This window comes from Mustela nigripes, chromosome 4, assembly GCF_022355385.1.
Source record: "Mustela nigripes isolate SB6536 chromosome 4, MUSNIG.SB6536, whole genome shotgun sequence".
Taxonomy (NCBI): Eukaryota; Metazoa; Chordata; class Mammalia; order Carnivora; family Mustelidae; genus Mustela; species Mustela nigripes.
The window spans coordinates 41,002,917-41,024,020 of record NC_081560.1 but is presented as its reverse complement, the minus strand read 5'-3'; the positions used below and the strand labels follow the sequence as shown (position 1 = coordinate 41,024,020).

The following is a 21,104-nucleotide window of genomic DNA, read 5'->3' as shown; positions in this document are numbered from 1 at the left end:
TGTGTGTGTACAAGAGAGAAATGCACGTCACAGAGACAGTGAATGAGAGATCGCCAGAGCCACAGACCCAGAGCATGGCAGAAAGAGAGGGACAGGGCAGCCCACATGCTCTTGGCTTCTCAAACACACTGGCAGTTGGATGTTTTTATTCATCAGCTTGGAGGCCCTTCCCCTGCCCAGATCCCCTCCCCAGTGGAAATGCCAGAGTAAACACAGGAAGGAACGATCAAGGATGGTATCAGAGGAGCTATTACAGTCCCACCTCTGAAGTGAGAGTCCGGAGCGTCTTGTTGGAGGACATCCAGCTGTGGCAGGGGCTGACCTGTGAGTAAGAAAACAGCTTTGATTACAGAGGAACCAGGCCAGTAGCAGGGAATTCGGCCTTGGAACAAGTCATTGTGGGCTCACCTGGAGACAGTTCAGGAAGGAGTAGAAATGTGCATAGGTCACATCCTTATTGAGCTGGCCTGGAAGACACAAAGAACTGGTATGTTGTACTTGTTCAGATCTAGCAGCCAATTAGGGACCCTGTCTTTCCTGAGGAGGGTGGCACTTCCAGGGACCTGCCCTGAGTTTTCATTCAGCTATTCCTCTTGAAGAAGGCCTGGGTGCCCTAGAAATCAGACCGAGCTGGGAGGGGCCCTAAGAGCTTTGGCCCCTATCTGGACCCCAGGTAGAAGGATACAAAGGCCCCCCAGACTGGAATCCCACTAACAAAGGACTTGCAGAGCAGTGGCTCTGTCCTGGCAATGGTATGAGATGCCAAGTTCCTACGGGGTACGAAGAGCATTCAAGGTGGTCATTGGCCAAACCCTCCTTTGTGACTTTATGTAACACTCAGATCGGCCCAGTTATCCCATGATGAGGACCTGCTGGGACACTCTGGGTGTCTGAAGTTCTGACCATGCACTTCCCTGACGTTTGGAAGACTGAAAGCCTCCAAACGTGCATGGGTGGCTGTTGGATGGGAGAGGACAACATGTCCTATCCCTTCACAGCCCGGTGCATATCTTATTTGGGCCCTAATTACTAGCTCTAATTTATTTTTTGGTTTAGGTTAAGAGGTGCAGAAGAATAAAGGTGGGGGCACCTAGCTTGCACAGCTGAAAGAGCTCACCACTCTTGATCTCAGGGTTGTGAGCCCAACACTGGGCATAGAGATGACTACAAAAATAAAATAAAACTTGAAAAAAAAAAAAAAAAGGAATGGAAGTGTTAAGTGCCATATGTGAGTTCATCCAGAGTATTTCCAAACATCAGTTGTAGACCCAGAATCTGTCCCCACGGATTTTCCTCTGTCTTTTCACACACCTCCCCACTTCCCTCACCTCCCAGCCTATCTACCCCTGGGGGCGATTTGACTTTCATGGTGTGGCTGAGACACAAAACCCAGGCCCTCCCAAATCTCAGGGATGAATTACTGATGTCTTATCCATTAACATTTCTCTCACACTTGAAAAAATAAAGGAAAATAATAGGACCTATCTCGGAGTGAAAGGAAAGATTGAAGGTGATAGAACACAGTCTTATTTTTCACTTATACCTCAGATCAGTTAGACTGAAAGATAGATTCAATTTTCTTGTCATTGAGGAAATACGTATTCTCTCTCTGTGTGGGTGAGTGAATCCCAAGCCTGGAAAACCACAGGGTTATTATCGCTATTAAAGTCACAATGACACACCAGGCCTCCTCTGTTCTCAAAGGTGTCTGCATCTTTGTATTTTGGATGAATCCCAAGCCACTGGCTTCTGTCTTTGCTTTCATTTTTTGCTCAACATGAAGCCTTGAGCTCTCATCTTTCTCCAAGATCCTGCTTTCCACTCCTGGGGCTTCTTTCCCTCTCTTGTATATGTGCACATGTGTGCATATGTGTGTGTGTGTGTGTGTTTTGTAATTTACCTTTCTGTATGTGTCCGTGTCTGTCTCAGCCTAGCCAGCTGCATTGACTAACATTCCATACCTGCACTCCCATCCTCCATCCTGTGTCCCAATGACTTGGCTCTTGTCTCCGTTGGCACTGCCCCTGAGCTGCAGCTTTCCCTCTGCCATCTTGTTTTGTTGTGTTTGTTCTTGTTGGGCTGCGGCCTTGTAATTAACCTTAGGTAGCTTGGCTGGAGCCCTGTTGACATGCTTGGCCCTGATGACTCCCCTCTCCCTGAGAACTGGCCCCTCTCTCTTTCTCTTGCCCAGTGGCTGAAGTCTTTTTAACCTGTGTGTGGTGTCACCTAAGGCCTGACTATAAGGAACACTCTTGCACTTTCTCCCTTCCCACCAGCAAGGCTGGATTGCTCTGCTATCCAGAGGGACCAGAGTTTGTCCTGCTACTGGATACTGGGGATTCATCTGTGGGCTCCCATCTAAGGGCTAAGTCCAGTCATAGCCTTGTCTATCCTGGCTTACTCCTCTCTACCTGCTGTCCTACTGCTGAGGTCCCAGCACACCTTAGGATGAGACCACAAGGTGTGTCCTCCTTCTGAGCCTTCTCTCCATTCCTGTCCCTTTCCCCCCATCTTCTTGCTCATCTGGCACTAGCTCTAATTAGACAAGGTTGTTATAGGAAAAATTCTTAGTTGAGTAGATAGGTCTGTTGAATAGGATAAGGGCATGTTAGCTGCAGTTAGGAGGGAACTGGGAAAGGTATAATGAGTTGGTTTCCCTTCTCTCCGGGATTTCTGCTATGGAAGGTAGGGTGACTCTGGAGTTGGCCAGTGGAAGGTCAGCTGGGCTTATAGTTTAAAGAAAGGGAGGAGAGAAAATAATTCTTAGGCTTTTCTCCACCTATTGGTACTGTCAGTTGGTTATTCATTCTTTCCTTTTAGGTATTACTTTTCAATGGTATTCTTGCATATCGAGGAGCCTTGGTATAAAGATTGAGCTCACCCACATGTTGTACCTATAAAGAAGCAGTGTCTGCCACATTCTGGTCAGAAAATGAATCTGGTGAAGAAAGCTGGTCAACAATTGCCCAGGACAGGGGCAAGAGGACTGGAATTATGAAGGCTGAGGCACTATAAGTGTATGTGTGTGTGTGTGTGTGTGTGTGTGTATGCACACGCACGTGCGCGCGCTTATGTTCATGCACAGGCACAAGGAGTGGGGAGCCAGTGGGCTGGCCCAGTGGCCGCCCATATTTCCCCTTGAAGATTAGAGGGCATGTTCTTCCCCAACTAGCTATAGCAGCAGTTCACATCTTTATTAGTTCTTTAGGGCAAAGTCTTTGGCATTTACTTAACGCTGGTGGGACTGCAACTCAGATAAAAGCTTAGTACCAACAAAGATCAGCCACACCTCCATGAAATACCATCTGCAAGTATAAAGCCTGAGTAAAACCACATGAACACAGACAGGAGGTAAGCCAGTAATAAAATAAGGTATGCTGCAAGGTACTTTAAAATATATTAGGTTTCAAGTTTAGGAGTAATTGGGGAAAAATTAAGTTGTTGATGTTCTGTGGCAGAGGCCTTTCAAGGAAGGCCTACATGCAGACTTATTTGTGGCAGCAATCCTGGACTTTTTGACTGTAGTCCTCTGGGAACTTCAGGTAGTTCCCAGAATGCCCATGGCTTGTGCCAATGTCAGCGGCACAAGGTGATTTCACTGATAGGATCTATACAGTATTTTACCCAGTGGAATTATCTTTTCTCTCTTTTTTGTATCAACTTTACCCCATTTTAGTATCAACTTTACCCCCAAAGCACATAATAGGTCTCTCAGACATAATTATGGAAAGATTGACTTTCTGTGCACCTGAACGTTTATAGCAGCAATGTCCACAATAGCCAAACTATGGAAAGAGCCTAGATGTCCGTCAACAGATGAATGGATAAAGAAGATGTGGTGTGTATATATATCTATATAGGAATATTATGCAGTCATCAAAAACCCAAATCTTGCCATTTGCAAGGACGTGGATGGAACAAGAGGGTATTATGCTAAGCGAAATAAGTCAACAGAGAAAGACAATTATCATATGATCTCTGTGATATGAGGAATTTGAGAGGCAAGGTGGGGAGGGTCATGGCAGGTTGGGAGGGAAAAATGGGAAAAGGGGACTGGGGAGGGAGACAAACCGTAAGAGACTCTTAATCTCAGAAAACAAACTGAGAGTTGGTGGAGGGGTGGAGAGGGAGGGAGAGGGTGGTTGGGTGATGGACACTGGGGAGGGTATGTGCTATGGTGAGTGCTGTGAATTGTGTAAGACTGATGATTCACAGACCTGTACCCTGGGGCAAATAATACATTATATGTTAATTAAAAAAAAAAAAAGTTTGCCTTTCTCATAGACTGTGTCTGTGAGCACTTATCCCTGGTCAAGCTTGAAAAGATCTATGTAAGTAGAATCCTAATGTGTGAGACTTACTTTCTGGTAATTCCTCAAAAACACTATACATTCTCGCTAGGAATTTTAATTACTGGTAGAGACTGTGGGGCTGTTGCAGTCCTTGGCAGCCGGACTTGGATTGGGTAGTAACTCAAACATGGCTAAGAGATGCCAGGAGGGATTTATTACCCCCTCCTCCTTGGCAGGAGGGAGCTAGGAATCTGTTCTTGCCCTGGGCCTCCACTACCTGCTGATGCGACGTTACAGCATTTAACCTTTTTTTCGGTGAGTTCCTACCTTGTCCTACTGAGGCAACAGAAAATGTATCACTGACCCAGGAGTTCTGTTTGGTTCTTTCTGCTTCCCGACCTCTTCCTTAATCCATAATGGGTGGCTAAAGTCAAGTCTAAAGTGCATGGTCACCATGTTTCTAGGCGCAAAGACAGAAATAAATGGAAAATCCTGCTTATTTGCTTACACAATCCTTTGCACAGTGCCCTGGGAATCAGACTCTGTGTTTGGTTATTGATTAAGACAAGACCTACTCTAACCTAGGCAGAGCAGCCAAACCCTGAGACTGGCCTGACTTTAACCTGTTCTACCCTAGCCTACGTTGGATGGGAACGAAGGTCGACAGGCTGGATTTGAAGCAGGAGCGGAGCTGAGATGTAGGGCAGCAGCCTCCCCTCAAGCCTCTCATCTTATGTGAGTTATGTGCCAGCCAAGGGAGAAATGAGGAAGCTGGGTAAATCCCACCTACTTCCCCGGGCTGTCTAGGAAGGATACCGATGCTTCGTTGAGGAATTTATAATTTATTTCCCATGGCAACCAGGCAGCAGGGATAATTTAGGATATGAATAATAACTTAAAAACATTAAACAAATTTTAGATGGTTTCAACTTTGTTCCTAATTGGATTCTCCTCCTCCCCCCCGCCCCAAACCAGGTCTGTTTATATAGAACAAACTCATTCTACCTTTTCCTTCTTCATCTTTTGTGCTGTGAAATGCTGGTGCCTGATTAGTGGCTGGTGAGAGGGCATTTGAGGACAAGGCCAAGCCTAAAGCAGGGTTTTTCAACCTTGGCCCTACTGATAGTCTCTGTTGTGGGGGGCGGTCCTGTGCATTTCAGGATATTTAGGAGCATGTCTGGATTCTACCCACTGGATGTTAGTAGCACCCCTTCTCCAGTTGTGATAATGAGTAGGGGCGACGTGAGAACTACTGGCCTGGAGAATCCAGCAAAGTGACTGGTGAGTCTTCCCAGTCGCCCTCTTTCCCTCCCTTCCAAATTGTACCGTGTCATTATCACCTACTGTGGTTGAGTCAAGTGAATTGTGCGGCATATCCGAGAGAAAGCATGGAGTTGTCTAACCAGAGTTCATGGAAAGAAAATGGGATTTGAAGCCAGAAAACCCAAAGTCCTGTCCCCACTGATGTGATAGAGTAAACCGGAAGCCCATCTCTCCTGTCCTACCCTTAACTTCCCTTCCTCAAGCATTTCTTAGTATGGGAGAAATCTAGGAATCTGAAAACATTTGTTGGGGGAACTGAAATTTTCAACCTCAATGGCTCAAAGAGACATTCTTGGCTCATGTGACTGTCCTTCCTGTGTTAAGGCAACCTAGAGAGGAGTCATGTTCTCTGTGTGACCATGATACTGTTTCTAAGGGTCACAGTCAAAGCTGTGGAACAGAAGGAATATGCTTTCCTCTTGGGAGGTTGGACAGTGTTTGGCCGGGATGATAATGATATTTGTCGTGCACTAAGTAACTGAAGGGGAAAAATGACTTCCATCTTATTGGTGGGAAGCCTAGAATGTGGGGATTTACTGTTGTTCCCCTGGTGAAGGCACCACAGTCCTTTGAGAACTGGTTAAAGGGAACCTGCTCTTTTCATGTGTTAGGAAGGGCCAAACTTCCTGAGGGAGGTGGTGGGGGTTGGCTGAAGCAGAGACTACGGGAGGAGGAGAAGAGGAGACTGGAAAGGTACAGAGAAGTTATTAATGCAAGGAAAAGCACATCACCCCCAACCCCCAAGGTGAACACTGAGGAAGGAGTTGCAGGGTTTTCTCTTTGAATTGCTCACCTGACTCATTAGAAACTGCTTGGACCTCCAGAACACGTTAGCAGGGATCGGTCTAGGGAGGAGGCTATGGCCATTCCAGGGAAGGGGTCGACTCTTTAATGAGACTGGCACACGTGTTGTTGACATGGGGCTGAGGGGAGGAAACCCAGGCCCCTCAATGCACATGCTTGTCAGAGAGGCCTGAGGCCAGCACTTCCTAACCCCGTTCCTGCTCAATTTATCTAGTAATACTTATCATCCTCTGGCATACTCCTACTGCAATACAAGCCTATGTTGGCAGGGATTTTTGATTATTGTGTTCACTTTTGGTTATGCAGTGCCTAGAACAGTGCCTGGCACATAATAAATATTTTTTGAAAGGACATTCTCTCCCAAACAGAGAGAGAGCCCTACTACTCCCAGATCACACATACAATAAGTCATGTAACATTTGGAGCCTTGGGCTTTTCACCAATAACATGGAATTAACAAAAATACTGTTAATTGGATTAACAGTATTGTTTTAAGGATCAGCATGGCAGCCCTTCCTGATGTGAATTACTATTACTTTTACAATGTTTAGAAAGAATCTCGAATGCTAGAGATGCTACTGACAGTTTCTGGAGATCTTCGAAGCATTTCAGAGCCAAGGACTCCAAGAGAGTGTAGAAGCAGGAAGCAAGCTCATGGGAGGATGTGTTGTGTAGAATTTTAACAGCTACCAGGGTCCACAGAATTTTTTAGAATCTGGCCACCAGGGGGCACTCACCATTGGGGTTTGGAAAAACCCTCCTCTGACTGGAGCTCAATCCACTTATTCTAGGTTTCACTTTTCCTTAAAGGAGTTTCCTGATTAAACTCTTACCCTTTGGTTGTCCTAATTTTACATTAAAAATTTCTGCCCTTTCTGACTTTGGATCTGGTTCTGACCATCTTTGGATACTGACCTTTAGAAGCGTACCTCAGGGCTCTTGCCTTCCACCAGTTCTGACCTATGCCCTGTGGTGGCACTTTAGGTGTATTCCTACATGGTTTGAACTACATATATTTGAACGATGTAAAACTGATATTGTTAAAGAGTAAAAGTATCTTCAAACTAATACCGAGAGGATAATATCTGTTGTGCAAATTATCCCAGAGAAATGTTCCATCTGGTAAGCCGTATAAAATAACATGGCTGCCATTTGGCAGGTGGGAATTGAGATACTTCAGAGTCTGCATGATACTGGAGTACAGTTTCTCAGGAGTGGTCATTTCTGGGATGGGGTCAACTTTCCTGTTGGTGAAAGAAATAGAAAATATCTTAGTAGATAAGGATAAATGCATACACATCCATTAACCCCCCCACCCCCTCCTCTGCTTGCCCCCCCCCCAATAAAGTAGTTATTGGTGTTATTGGCAAAATATGTTAGGCTTCCTGATTCTCTTGTGGTTGGGTGGGCCATGCGACTGATCTAGCCTATCAGTTGTGAGCAGAAGTGACGTGTCACGTTTGTTGATATGAGAACCTCTAGAATGCTGTCATGAGTCTGGGCAACGCTCTATATAGCAGCTGCTTCCCTAATCTGAGTCCTGGAATAGAGTCCTGTGGTGATCCCTGGGTGACAATGTAGTAGAGTAAATGTTTGTTGCTTTATGCTACTAAGATTTGAGGTTATTCCTGCAGCAATGACCTTACTTATCCTGACCAATAACAGAACCAAAGGAGTCTCGTGTTAACTTATTCTTTGTTTGACCCTTTGAGATCTGTAACTTCATCTTTAAACTTTTCACATATATCACAGTTAGGAAAATATAATTTTACTGAGAAATAAAATGTCATATTATGTATCCATACTACATTCTTCCTTTCTACATTGAATTCGAACTTACACACTTCCAGGAATACATTAAGTTTGAGTTAAGATACTAACCTGCATTAACCTGGGAATACATTGTAGAATTCGCTAAGATTTTCAGCTACTCTGTAAAGTGCCTTTTGTTAACCTAAATGGAATAAGTTGTTTTCTATTTGGAGTCCTTAAAATTCCTAATTTACATAATTATCCTACCATGTGTTGAAGAGTTTCCCTCAGAATGTGACCTTATTCGGAAATAAGGTTTTTGCAAATGTAAAGATATGGTCATACTGGATTCGAAATGGCCCTAAATCCAAAAACAAGTGTCCTTCCAAGAAGAAGAGGTGTTATGCAGACTCACAAATAGGAAAGAAGGTCATTGGAAGCTGAAAGCCCAAGGAATATTCTGAGGATTGCTGGGAGCCTTCCCCACGGCCCCTACCCCCAACAGGAGGCAGAAAGGACAAGAAACAATTTTTCCCCTGGACCTCTCAGAAAAAGCAGAGCTCTGCTGACACCTTGATTTTGGACTTCTAGCCTCCGGAACTGTGAGAGTTATTTGAAGTCACCCAGTGTGTGGTGTTTTGTTATGGCAGCTTTTGGGAACTTAATACAGGTTCCAAACCAGAAAAAGTTAGTCTACTACTCACAGGCTGGACCTGAGGCATAAGAGACAATGGAAGGAAGGGACAGAAAAAAGCCCCCAGGTATGTTCACTATTATCACTTTTTTAAAAATTTAATTTTTCTTTTTTAAGATTTTAAGTAATCTCTATACCCAACATGGGGTTCGAACTTACAAACCTGAGTCATGTGCTCTACCCACTGAGGCTGCCAAGTGCTCCTCCACTGTTATCCCTTCAAAAGGGCTCCTAAATGGACATTGATGCTGCAATTTTGGAGGCAATTTTTCAAAATGTATCAACATTTGGGGCACCTGGGTGGCTCAGTTGGTTAAGTGTTTAGCCCTTGATTTTGGCTCAGGTCATGATTTCAGGGTCATGATATTGAGCCTGAAGTTGGGTTCTGGGCACAGTGGGAGTCGGCTTGAGATTTTCTCTCCCCCCTACCCCACCCTCTTGCTCTCTTGTTTCTCTCTCTCTAAAAAAAAAAAAAGTATCAACATTTGAAGTTGGCTTAACTTTTGACTTTAAAATTTACAGTAACATTTCCACAAATGTGCAAAGACATATATACAACAATGCAACACTGCAACATTGTGTAAAATAGTGTAAAGTAAGAAAAAGCCAAAAGCCTGGTTATATAAATTATAGTACATCAAAGAGGTAGAAAGCTATGCAGCCACTAAAAAGAAAAAAGTAACTAATAGGGTGATAGTTATACAACATTCTGAGTTACTAAATGCCACTGAATTGTTCACTTTAAAATGGTTAATTTTACATTATGTAAATTTCACCTCAATAAAATAAAAAAAAAATTAAAAATAATGAAGTAGTCTGTATGCATTAGCCTGGAAAAGACTGCTAAAAAGTACTGTTGATTGAAAAGAACAAATTACAGAGCAGTAAGCATACTATTATTTCATTTTGATGAATATTAATCAGTCTGTAAGTTAGAATTTGCATAGAAAATATCTGGATGCAGATACATTAAACTGTCTCTATTGGGGAGCTTGGAGCAGGCTGGTAGAGGGCTGGTAGGGAATGATTATGGGGAAACTCACTTCCTACACCCTGTATTATTTGAACGTTTCACAACAGATGTTATTTTGTAATCAGAAAAATAATAAAAATAAAACAGATTCTCATATTATTTTTATTCTTTCTCAAGCAAAGGGGGAAGAAACTGAACTCCACCAAAGCTTTAATGGGAAGAGCAGAAAGCATTGTAATTTTATGTTATCTGTCCCCCACCTATTTCACTTAGCCAAATAAAATCACTGAATTGCTGCCATCCAGAGGTGACAGGCTGACCACGGATGCAAAGAACACTTTGGCTCGTTTGTGATGAGCAAGATGTACCCAGGAAGAGGAGAAGGCAGAGCCAGGCTGATGGGTTGCCAGTAAGGTCTTAGTTGTAGGTGGGGTCCATACTTTTATACTCTCTAATGGGTTGCTTAGAACTCCCCCATCCAGCCCTGGGTGGGGGGTGGGGGGAGAAAGAAAGATGTCCTATTTTACAAAACCCCAGCATATAGAACAGAATGCTAAAGTCATGCTTTTTGTTACCTTGGGAAAAATTATACTACTTTATGAGTAAAAATCTCTCCAACCCGAATAAAAAGATCTCATAAGGATATGCGATTAGGGTGCCTACCTACTAAGGGCCGAAGGCTGGGTAATGGCTTTGGCTTAACTTGTATATGTGCAGAAAGTCCTAGAAGGACCCCAGTTTGTGAAAAGGACTCAGACTGCCTTGAGGGTTTGCTCAGCCTGGGAGGACCCACCCAGAGTCACCAGGCTTGATACTCACTGTGTGTATGTGTGTGTGTGTACTGTCGCAGCAGGGCTGAAATGGATACCTTATCTTCCATCATAGGTAAGGCTAGCACATACTGCTTATTAACTTTTGCCTTGGCACTTCAGCTTCTTCTTCTTCTTTTTTTTTTTTTTTTCCTTTTCCTGCTGATACACTAGCGCTCTGGCACAAGGCAATTATGCTGAGCTATGGCTCTCCAATCACATAAAGCCAAGATGAGTTAAGATGGAGAAAAGTCTCCCAAACTCCCTATTTAATGATTATTTTCTGGCTAGAGACACAACCCTGATGATAACAAGTATTCTGAGCTACTTTGTGCTTTTGCAAAAGCAACCATAACTGAAGCAAGCATCACAGAAATGGCTAACTACTAAGTGAAATCAAAATGGAAGCCTTGGTGTTGCTGGCAGAACATTCTCCAGTCATCTTTGCTCCTTCGTGCACAGCTACATAATTTACACATGTGTGCTGTTAGATAAAACCATTTATTTATTTATTTTTTAAAAAGATTTTACTTATTTATTTGACAGAGATCACAAGTAGGCAGAAAGGCAGGCAGACAGAGAGAGGAGGAAGCACGCTTCCTGCTAAGCAGAGAGCCTAATGCGGGGCTCTATCCCAGGACCCTGGGATCACAACCTCAGCCGAAGGCAGAGGCTTTAACCCTTTGAGCCACCCAGGTGCCCCCAAAAAACCCTTTAATGTGCATAGCAAAACTCACTGGTTCTTTTTTTTTTTTTTTTTTAAAGTAAGATCTAGGCTCAACATGGGGCTTGAATTCATGACTCCAAGATCAAGGGTTGCATGTTCTACTGATTAAGCTAGACAGGCATCCCCAAATTGACTGATTCTTAGTTCAGGCAAGAGGGCAAATGGATCTAAGTGACAAGGAGATGGATCACCCCTTCTGGATGTTTCCATAGGCACCTTCTGACTCTGTTCCTGAAAGATTGTCAATGCCATTTCGATCTGCCCACTCCTTCTTATCTGGTAGTTTCTGAGGAGAGTTAGCACTAGTATCTTGGAGACCAGAGTTCCAGGGGTTTGGGAAACATCTCTTAGGCCTTCCCTGATGTCCGCCGCAGGTTGAGCAGACTGAGCTGGAGGCGTCTAACCCTCTCCAGCCCACGTGTCAGGTCTGCTTTGTGAGCCCAGGCTTCCCTGCGTACGCCAGTGCCTGCATCCCTCCGCACACACCGGCGAGCTCACACCGGCCACTCAGAGAGGGGAGAAGTAAGGGGTGCTGAGCTTACATAGGGCAAGCCTGGGGCACGTGATGCTGGTGGCAGGGAAATGATGAGGGAGCACTGGCATCCTGGGCTGGGCTCTCAGGTCAGGAGCACGCGGCCGGCCACAGAGAAAGATTCTCGCCCCATGGGTGGCTCAGAGCCTGTCCTTATCCTCATGAATTGTGTCTGACCATGAAAATAAGCCTCGTGACTTGGGTGCAGGGCTGGCTGTGACTCTCTCATTACCCTGGCAGACATTCCAGCCAGATTTCACCTGCTGATGCGAGAGAGCTGTGCCCCTCTTAAGGAAGAAGGCAAACAGCCTCTGTGGAAAATATTTCCCAGAACCACCGCTGAAGCCCAGACAGGCGTCACGACTGAGTGCTCAGCCCTCACTCAAGCTTGCACTTGAGTTCTCTCAGCGGCCAGGGAAGGCAGGGAGCCCTTTTCTTCAGGCCAGCCCGCTGGAACCGCACTGCTGACCTCCCACCGACCCACCTTGAGGAGGCATCTTGACACAGACTGGGGAGGGCTGGGGACTCAGCGGGCCCACATTAGCCCACGCATGGAGAGCCTGGGTCCCTGAACATGGGGGTGACCTGGAACATGCTGGCTGCTTGGGAACCTCGTTATCCTTCCCTTGGCTGCCCCCGCCTCCACAAGGAGGCTGGGAGAAAGAACTCCTCTGTGCATTCCCTTCCGCGCTGGTTTTTCTACCACTTGATTGGATGGAATGGAGTGTTTGCTGCCAGTGCAGGCTCCTTGGGGCCAGTGACCTATCAGCATGCTGGCTGGTTTCCTCTTTTTTATTTAAAAATTTTCTAAAAAATTTAAATTCAATTAATTAACATATATTACTGGTTTAGGAGGTAGAGGTCGGTGATTCATGTCTTATAAAATACCCAGTGCTTATCACATCACATGCCATCCTTAATGTCCAGCATCTAGTTACTCCTGCTGGTTTCCTCTTAATGCAGTGCTGATCAGTTGCCCTGGGTGACATTGGAAACATTGGCATTGAAAATGTCAGAAAAGGGGCACCTGGGTGGCTCAGTGGGTTAAAGCCTCTGCCTTTGGCTCAGGTCATGATCTCGGCGTCCTGGGATCGAGCCCCGCATCGGGTTCTCTGCTCAGCAGGAGAGAGGTTCTCTGCTCTGCTTCCTCCTCTCTCTCTGCCTGCCTCTCTGCCTACTTGTGATCTCTGTCAAATAAATAAATAAAATCTTAATAAAAGAAAAAAAAAAGAAAGAAAATGCCAGGAAAAAAAAACCCAACTTGGGTGCCAGAGGACACAGATAACCTGTGTAGGGTGGTCCCAGCACTTTCCATTAGGTGAAGAATGTACACTTAATTATTTCTGGGTCCACTATAAAACAAACAAACAAACAAACAAACAAAACTGAACCATGTCAGTATATGTGGCATGTCATGTTGTGGGGTAGAGGAAGGATTTATGATTTGAGGCCCTTAAAGCCATTCCCTTTCCCAGGCCGCCTGGGCTACTCAAGGTTCTGCTGCTCTAGCTCACTCAAATTTGCCCTATTTCCAGGCATTTTTCTCTTTTTGTATCACAGTCATTCCATCGCTTTCGAGGGCAGTGATAGGAGAGGCCAGGGGAAGCTGTATTAACTTTGGCCAAACAGAGTAGAGTCACGGGGGAAAGCTGTGTTTGTCTATGTGACTTTTCTTCTTAAATTCCAGACATTAAAAAGCTATCTTCCAATCATGACCTTCATTCATTTAGCACGTACTTACTGAGTAACTGCGTGAGTTTGGAGAATTGAGAAAAAGCACAGGGCTGCATTATTTCAGTAAATGCTAGCATCATCATAAAAAAAAGGAAAGAAAAAAGTCAAGCCAATATCCCCAAACTTGTTCCAGGGCGGACTTATTATGCAACTCATTGCTGGCTTGAGCTTTTTATGCGATCGCTCTGCTCATTTTGGGTTGTGTGCTCCACCTTGATGTGCTGGCAGATGGGGAGGTACAGCTGCCATCTGTCTTTATTTTTCTAACCCCACCGCAGGACATTGCAAAGTGGGCACTGCAGGGACATCCCACGCTGCCAACCCCATTCTTTCACCCAAATGCTCGCTGCTTCTCTGCCCAGATCCCTGGCGGGGGGAGAGGCTGGCACAGGTCTCTGGCTGATGTCTGCCTGCCCTTTGGCTCCTTGGAAAAGGAAAAGCAGGCCTGGGCTGGAAGGGACTCTGAGTAAGCAGGTTCTGCTGGAAAATGCAGGTGGAGAGGTTTGGGTTCTTGGAGTCAAAGCCTCTCTCTGCAGGTGTTCTGGACTCAGTAGCCATGGTTTGCTCTGGGTCCCCTTTGGGAGAACTTGATCCGGACCCTGGAAGGATGCTAGCTGATGTGACACAGGTTCGTTCTGTTCTGTGATAGGGCTGGGGTTGAAGCTCAGTGCTTCCCCTTTCATAAGCTCCTTGTGGTCAGGCCCTGTGGCCTCTTTGCCATTATGTCCCAGAGCCTGGTACAGCATTTGGCACACCGTAGGTGGTCAGTACATATGTTTACAAAAGTGATTGCCTAAAGGAAAGCAGTTAAGGCAGGTGTGGACTATGAAAAGATCATAGAACTTCCTCAGAGAACCTGGTCTGCCTCTCAACCTGGCTACTTGTAGCAATATAAGCAAGTTCCTTAACCTTGCAGAACCTGTTTGTTTATACAGAATAGGGACAATCATACTTTCCTCTTAAGGCTGCTAGGGGGTAGTGTGACTCTTGGTGCATGAAGAGTTGGAGGGGAGGGGTCTGCTATTTGCCAGAGAGTTCTATGTGGCTCATCACAGAAGTTGGGACTTGAGTCTTTCTTGGGAGCTTTGGGGTTTGGGGGAGGGTGGTAAACTAACCCAGGGGGTGCCAAGGTAGAATTTGGCACATCAGTACTTCTGCACTGCAGTATGGTATCTCCCAACTTGAACTCACTTCACTAATTAGGTCTACACCTCCTTCACTGTGAGAGTTCCAGGGCTTTCCTACCTCATGGAGGTGTTGGTGAGGGCAAATGCATTTTAGTAATATTGAACTGGGTTTTTAGCACAGGCTTAGAGAGCTTGGTGAGTGAAAGCAAAGGACAGGCAGTCAGTAGGATGACCTACTTCTAGTACCATTTGGGTTGGAGGCCAGCTCTGCCATTAATCAATTAATCAGGCAAGTCACATAATCTCTCTTGGCTTTACTTTTCTGTTTTCTGAGATGGTGGGTGGGTGGCTACTGGGGAGTTGTTCTAGATCTGATCTCACCTTTTTTTTTTTTTTTTTTTTCCTTTTTGGCCACAATCCCAGGACAGATGGCATTCACATGTGCAGCATATTCTTAGGGGTACACACAATTTTTGAGAAACCTTCCAAAATGTTGTGGGAGACTAAGGCATTCAACATTTTGAAATCACTACTGATATTAGCAGTTTAGCAAAATTGCTTTCTTACTATGGGCCATGGGCATAAATAAAAGTGGCTGTGAACTATACAGTTTGTTGGCAAATGCTCCAAATCTATGCTTTCTCTCCACTTGAATACCGATATCAGAATGTGAGTGAGGAAGCTATTCTTATGGGGTAGCTGTGACTCAGCCTTGTTTTATTTAAAAGGCCATGATATTCAGGCTTGGATTCTTGGCTAGTAGCAGCATGTATCTTGTGATACAACTGAGAACTCATATCGTGACATACCCATCTGCTGGGAATCAGAGCAGAGAATTAATGGATCAGATATTTTTTAAAGGGTCTTCCAGCTTTAGGGGTTGGTTCTATCAATTTCATATGTATCTAGGACTTGCTAAGACAGAGAAATTCAACTCAATAGTAGGATACTGTAACACAATGGAGTGGAGAAGAGAAGACGGCGGGGGTGGGGGTGGGGGTGGGGGTGGAACCCAGAGTCCAGGATTTTCAAAGCTTTCTTTCTCCTTAACTCACCCATTGCAGACATCGTTTCCGATCACGGCATATATGACAATGGCTGGATGGTCCAACAGTTGGTTCCTAGACAAACTGAGAAGCCAGAGATGGACTCTGAATGGCAAAACCTCAGAAATCAAACTTAGTCTTAGCTGATGTCACAGCCTGGACCCGTGAAAGGATTTTTGTGGGCCCCACCCACCCCCTTACTTTGGTAACTTTTTGCTATTTTTCTTTCTTTCCATGATCACTCTTCCCATTTTCCCCTTCTTCTGTATAATCTGTAAATTACTTCCCCCTGAGGGGAAGACCGCTTAAGTGCATAGAGTTGAAAAGGGTGGACTGAAGTCTCCAGGAGGCAGACACGTTACCATCTTCTTAGGATTTTTCACAGCTTTTGTCCTCGAGTGTTACTGGCTTCCCTCTGTCCAGATTCATAGGACATCTGGATAGCTGAGCTCTAGTACTGAACTTTTGAAATTCCAGGGCATTCTGGGCAGCCAGGGCCTTGCTTCTGAATTTTAAGCGCAAAATGAGCACATAAAGTGGGAAAATGAAGTTGTTTTTCTTTTTGTTTGTGTTTTTTTTGCCTTTTTTCCAGCTACCTCAGCTAGACTTAAGTTTGACCCTCTTTGTATGCATTTTTATGATCCTTCTTTAAGGACATATGCACATTAATCACTTTCTATGTCCACTGGTCCAAGAAGTGATAATGTCCAGTGTATGGGAGTCACTAGCAAGGTCCTGGTGCTCAGTACAAGTGATTACACGGTGACAACAGAGGGTTTTCATTCTTTCCTCACAATGAGAAACCCAATTTAAAAACAACTTCGTATATCCCTCTTTCACTTACGTCTCTAGAAATTTCTCCAGGTTTTGGGAAGATCCACCTGAATAATTAAAATTAAGAAATAATTAAAGTTAGTGAGTTCAATTTGACACTATCAGTATGATAATCTGACTGACTGAAAGCATGGAGAAGCATCGCTGTGCAGCCAGAGGTCATCCACCCCATCACAGGGACGGGAATGACGTCATCCTGGAATGCTCCTTAATGGGTTTTCTGTTTACTTGGCGTTATGCTAACATAATTCTAAATTCTTTGGATATTCAGATCTCAAGATATTTCCTAAGGATGAGTAAACCTTCTAGTAGATGTGAGAAAATGATATACATCTATCTCCAAGAGGAAATTACTCCAAAGAAATTGGATGAGGGGCAAGAAGTAAAAAGGATTCCTTGAGAAATACCCATCCCGCTAGAAAGCCCCATTTAATCACCTGCTGGTATCCCAGCTCACCCCTGAGGCTTCTTCTGGTTGGCTGGCCTGTGCAAGATTCTGATTGTTCAGAGCCTATATTTCAACTCCTATCAGGACATGAGTGACGAACCTTGCTCTACCCATTACCACCTGTAATGTATCTCTTCCACAATAGTATTCATTTGATACTCATTTTGCTGTGGCCATGCTGTTAGGCACTTACATTATTATTTCATTTAGGCCTTCACACAACTCTGTGAGGTAGGTACAGTCATATTCCCCTTTTATAGATGAGGAAACTGAGGCGTACTTAAGTGAGTTGCCTAAAGCCACACAAGTCATAATAGGGAGAACTGAAGTTCAAATTCAGTCCCTTCTGTCTGCACTGCTGAGCTCTGGCATATTGCTCCTCCTCTAGAAAGAGTGAACCCAAAGAGGTTTACTGCTAGTTTGTGCCTTGGAGGCTGGTCTGCAGTAACAAGTGAGTAATCATGAGGTTAACTCATGGGTGGTACAACTCATGGGACAAGGCAGAGTCTCCTGTAATTTCCAGCCTTCAAAGCTTGGGGGCAGATGCACTTTATGGCAGACTCTGAATGTTTTTACAGAGCCACATGGGGAAAGGGGGCCTGCACAGCTGTGAAGGCCAGAAAGGCCCACATTCCCCTGAAGCAGTGTGGCCCCCTTCTTCACATACAGCTGGCATCAAACTATACCGGCAGCCCCAATGTTCCCTGGGGTTGACTCAGAAACGTCAGTACATTCAATGAAGGTTGCTCTAATTCCTTCTTTATTGCAGTAGAATATACAGCCATAAACTTTTCCATTCTCCCTTTTTTTGAGCGCACAGTTAAGTGGCATTAAGTATGTTCACATTGTGGTGTGACTGTCCGTACTATCCATCTCCTGAACTTTTCCATCATGGCACACTGAATCCTGGTACTCATTAAAGAATAATCAGGTACCTCATATAGAGGGAATCATAGAATATTTGTCTTTTTGTGCCTGGCTGATTTCATTTACTCTTCACAGTTCTTCCGCTGATAGCATGTGTCAGAATATCCATTCTTCTAAAGGCTGATGAATTTTCCATTGTATGGATATACACTTCTGGACTGTCCACTCCTCCCAACTGTCCATGGTGGAAAGGCACTTGCTTGGTTTCTACCTTTTGGCTACTGTGACTAATGCTGCTATGAACACTGGTGTACAAGTGTCTGTTTAGGTCCCTCCTTTCAATTACCTTAGGTATATATTTTATTGAAATTGCTGGACCATATGGTATGCTAGGTTTAATTTTTTTTTTTTTTTTTTTTTGAAGAACCACCATACTGTTTTTTATTTCCTTCATGCAGCGAGGCGGGGCATATTCAGTATGCACGCAAACACAGAAATGAAGAGCAGTCAGCTCATCTCAGCACGCATGCGCTCATTCACTCTCTCCATTCAATCGCCGAACCTGCCACATGCCTGACATACTGCCATGTGCCTGTATGAAATTTACAGATGGGCTGGACACAGCCTCTATACCTGAGGAGCGGCATCTGCAGGGGTAAGGTTTAATGGGAACCCAAAGGCAATACTTAAAAAGAGGAAAGCCCAATGTGATTTCAGCCTCTGCTCTCTGCTCAGAGAATGTGCCAGATTTTTAAAACTCTGAGTCCTGAATGTAGAGACTCCAAGCATTCCTGGGTGTTAGATGGCTCCCTACTGTTCTCAAGGGGGAGGAGGACAGCCAATGCCTTCTGATGTGCCCTTTGGGGACTCAGTCATCTCGGCTGGGCCTTTCATTTAGTTCCTGCCCCACAATTCTCAACTTCCCATTTTCAGTAGGATAACAATCAAGAGGTGTTTAATTCTCACTCTTTGATTTTTCTCTTAATGAGAAATGAAAACTAATGAAAGCTCAAAATATGAGTGGGAAAAAAATTAAAGGACCAGGTCAGGCCAATAATTTTCCTCATTATCCAGAGTACAGCTGGGAATTTGAGGGGCAGAGCACCCACAGAGCTTGAGGGAAATCAAAATGAGAACCTGTAATGGCTTGCCACATAAGCAGCCCCCTCCCCTGCCCACACCACCCACATCCCTTGGCTGCAACGGACAAGGAAGGCAGGAGCAGTCGCCACTGGGTGCGGTGAGTTTAGAAACGGCCATCACAAACAATCGCTCAACGAGAGATCTCTACCCAAATGCTGATTTTTTCTTCTGCTGAATATTTATATTATAAGCACAGAATTCTCTGTGCTCTAGAGTTGTTGCGCCTTCCACAATTTCCATTTCCTTTTGGGAATCTTCCTTTGATGAGATTATGTAATTAGTTTAGGTAATTCCCATACCACTTTTTCTTCTTAGTTCCCTCTCGCTGTCATTCTCTACTCTTTTGAAGCCCCATCAACATTTGCTGTCTCTCTCCCTCCTGAGCTCTATCGTCTTTCTGCTCCTGGGTGGAGACTTCTCAACTGTGGATTTTGCTGCTGCCATTGTAGAAAATACTGAGCAGCTGGACCTACCTGGAAGATGTGAGCAGGAGACACAGGCAGTTGCTAGCCTGTGGGATGTAGCAAAACAAGGGGGGCATTTGAAGAACCGCCACCACCCCTGAGAGGCCCATAGTCTGGCCTCTATCATTCTAGTTCAGAGAAGTAGAAAAGATGTGACTACAAAAGAGGGGCATTTGATTTATTCATCAAGGTGGCCCAAGGGAGAATCTATCTGTCCACAGTTATGGGAAGAAGGGGGTCTTTTTTGGCCATCAAAATCAAAATTGTGGTTCATTCAGTGCCTTTTAAGTGAGGAATAGTGCATTGCCAGAAGAGAAGAAGGGTTTCATATTCTCTCAGCACTGGCTCTCCTTCCTAAATAAATTTCAGCTTACACTTCCCCTGCTAGATCAGTGTTTACCACAGCAGCAAGTGCTTCATACCTTAGACATGCAAATCAATTGGTAACATACTTTCAATGGTTTTCTAGATGAGCTTGCGACTTTTTGTGCCTGGCCCAGAATAGGAGTGCTCAGTCTCAAATTCCTCATGGAAAAAGATAAGGTATATTTAAGTATAACAGGTCTTCATAAACTAATGCATTACCTTGATCATGTTTGGAGTACTTTGGGCCAGGCATTGCAAACGGATGCCAGGAACACATCAGCAAATAGAAAAGACATGGTCCCTACTCTTGTGAAGCTTATAGTCATGAAACAGACAATGACCATAAGGTAGTAAGGTTCTGAGAAGCCCTGAAGAAGTCATGTGAAGCTGTGTACTTAAAGAGAAGTAGGTGTTTCCTTTCTTGAATTTCTAAGACAAGAACCTGTTAATGAATTTCCAATAAAATACCTGTGGATTCTTACATCAGAATTCCTAGCTGAATGCCATCTTGGTTATAGGTATCTGAATAGGATGGGGGCAGATCCAGGTTTCAAGCTCTGAAGCTTATATAATCTGGGGACCCTCTTTAAGGAAAAGGACACAAAACATGAAAATGAGGACTGACCTAAAGGGAAGCCACAGTGGAAGGAGACAAGGGTCTTAACCAATTGTGGTTAACTATTTTAAGTTGGCAAATTTTACAAACTCAAATGGTCACCAGGATTGGGGCTGGGGTTGGTCCTTCAACTGCAGCCTCATTACCTTCCTAACTCTGCCTCTTGGTGCTCCTTAGAGGTCATCTGTGAAGTCTTGGAGCATCCACATTGGGTGGGACCTCCAAGAGCAAGTGATCAGGCAGCCCACTTTACAGAGGAGACCCAGAGGTGGAAAGAGACGTGGTCAAGGTTCTACAGCTAGTAAGCAGTGATTCGTTCCAGATGCCAGTTTAAAAACAGACATTAGTGGGGCGCCTGGGTGGCTCAGTGGTTTGGGCTGCTGCCTTCGGTTCGGGTCATGATCTCAGGGTCCTGGGATCGAGCCCCGCATCGGGCTCTCTGCTCCGCAGGAAGCCTGCTTCCCTCTCTCTCTCTCTCTCTCTCTGCCTGCCTCTCTGCCTATTTGTGATCTCTGTCTGTCAAATAAATAAATAAAATCTTAAAAAAAAACCA

At 44.7% G+C, this 21,104-nt stretch overlaps 1 protein-coding gene across 4 annotated transcripts in view; it reads right to left on the bottom strand.

Annotated features, from left to right (window-relative positions):
- AOAH (acyloxyacyl hydrolase) overlaps positions 1 to 21,104 on the bottom strand; it is a 160,671-nt gene that overhangs the window by 16,768 nt on the left and 122,799 nt on the right. For all 4 annotated transcript variants that reach the window (XM_059395657.1, XM_059395655.1, XM_059395659.1 and 1 more), the window contains 5 exons: positions 16,658 to 16,694; positions 15,823 to 15,897; positions 7,491 to 7,663; positions 409 to 467; positions 263 to 322 (listed from right to left, as the gene is read on the bottom strand). In XM_059395657.1, coding sequence (XP_059251640.1) covers positions 263 to 322; positions 409 to 467; positions 7,491 to 7,663; positions 15,823 to 15,897; positions 16,658 to 16,694 — 404 coding nt within the window. The remainder of the gene's footprint in view (positions 1 to 262; positions 323 to 408; positions 468 to 7,490; positions 7,664 to 15,822; positions 15,898 to 16,657; positions 16,695 to 21,104) is intronic.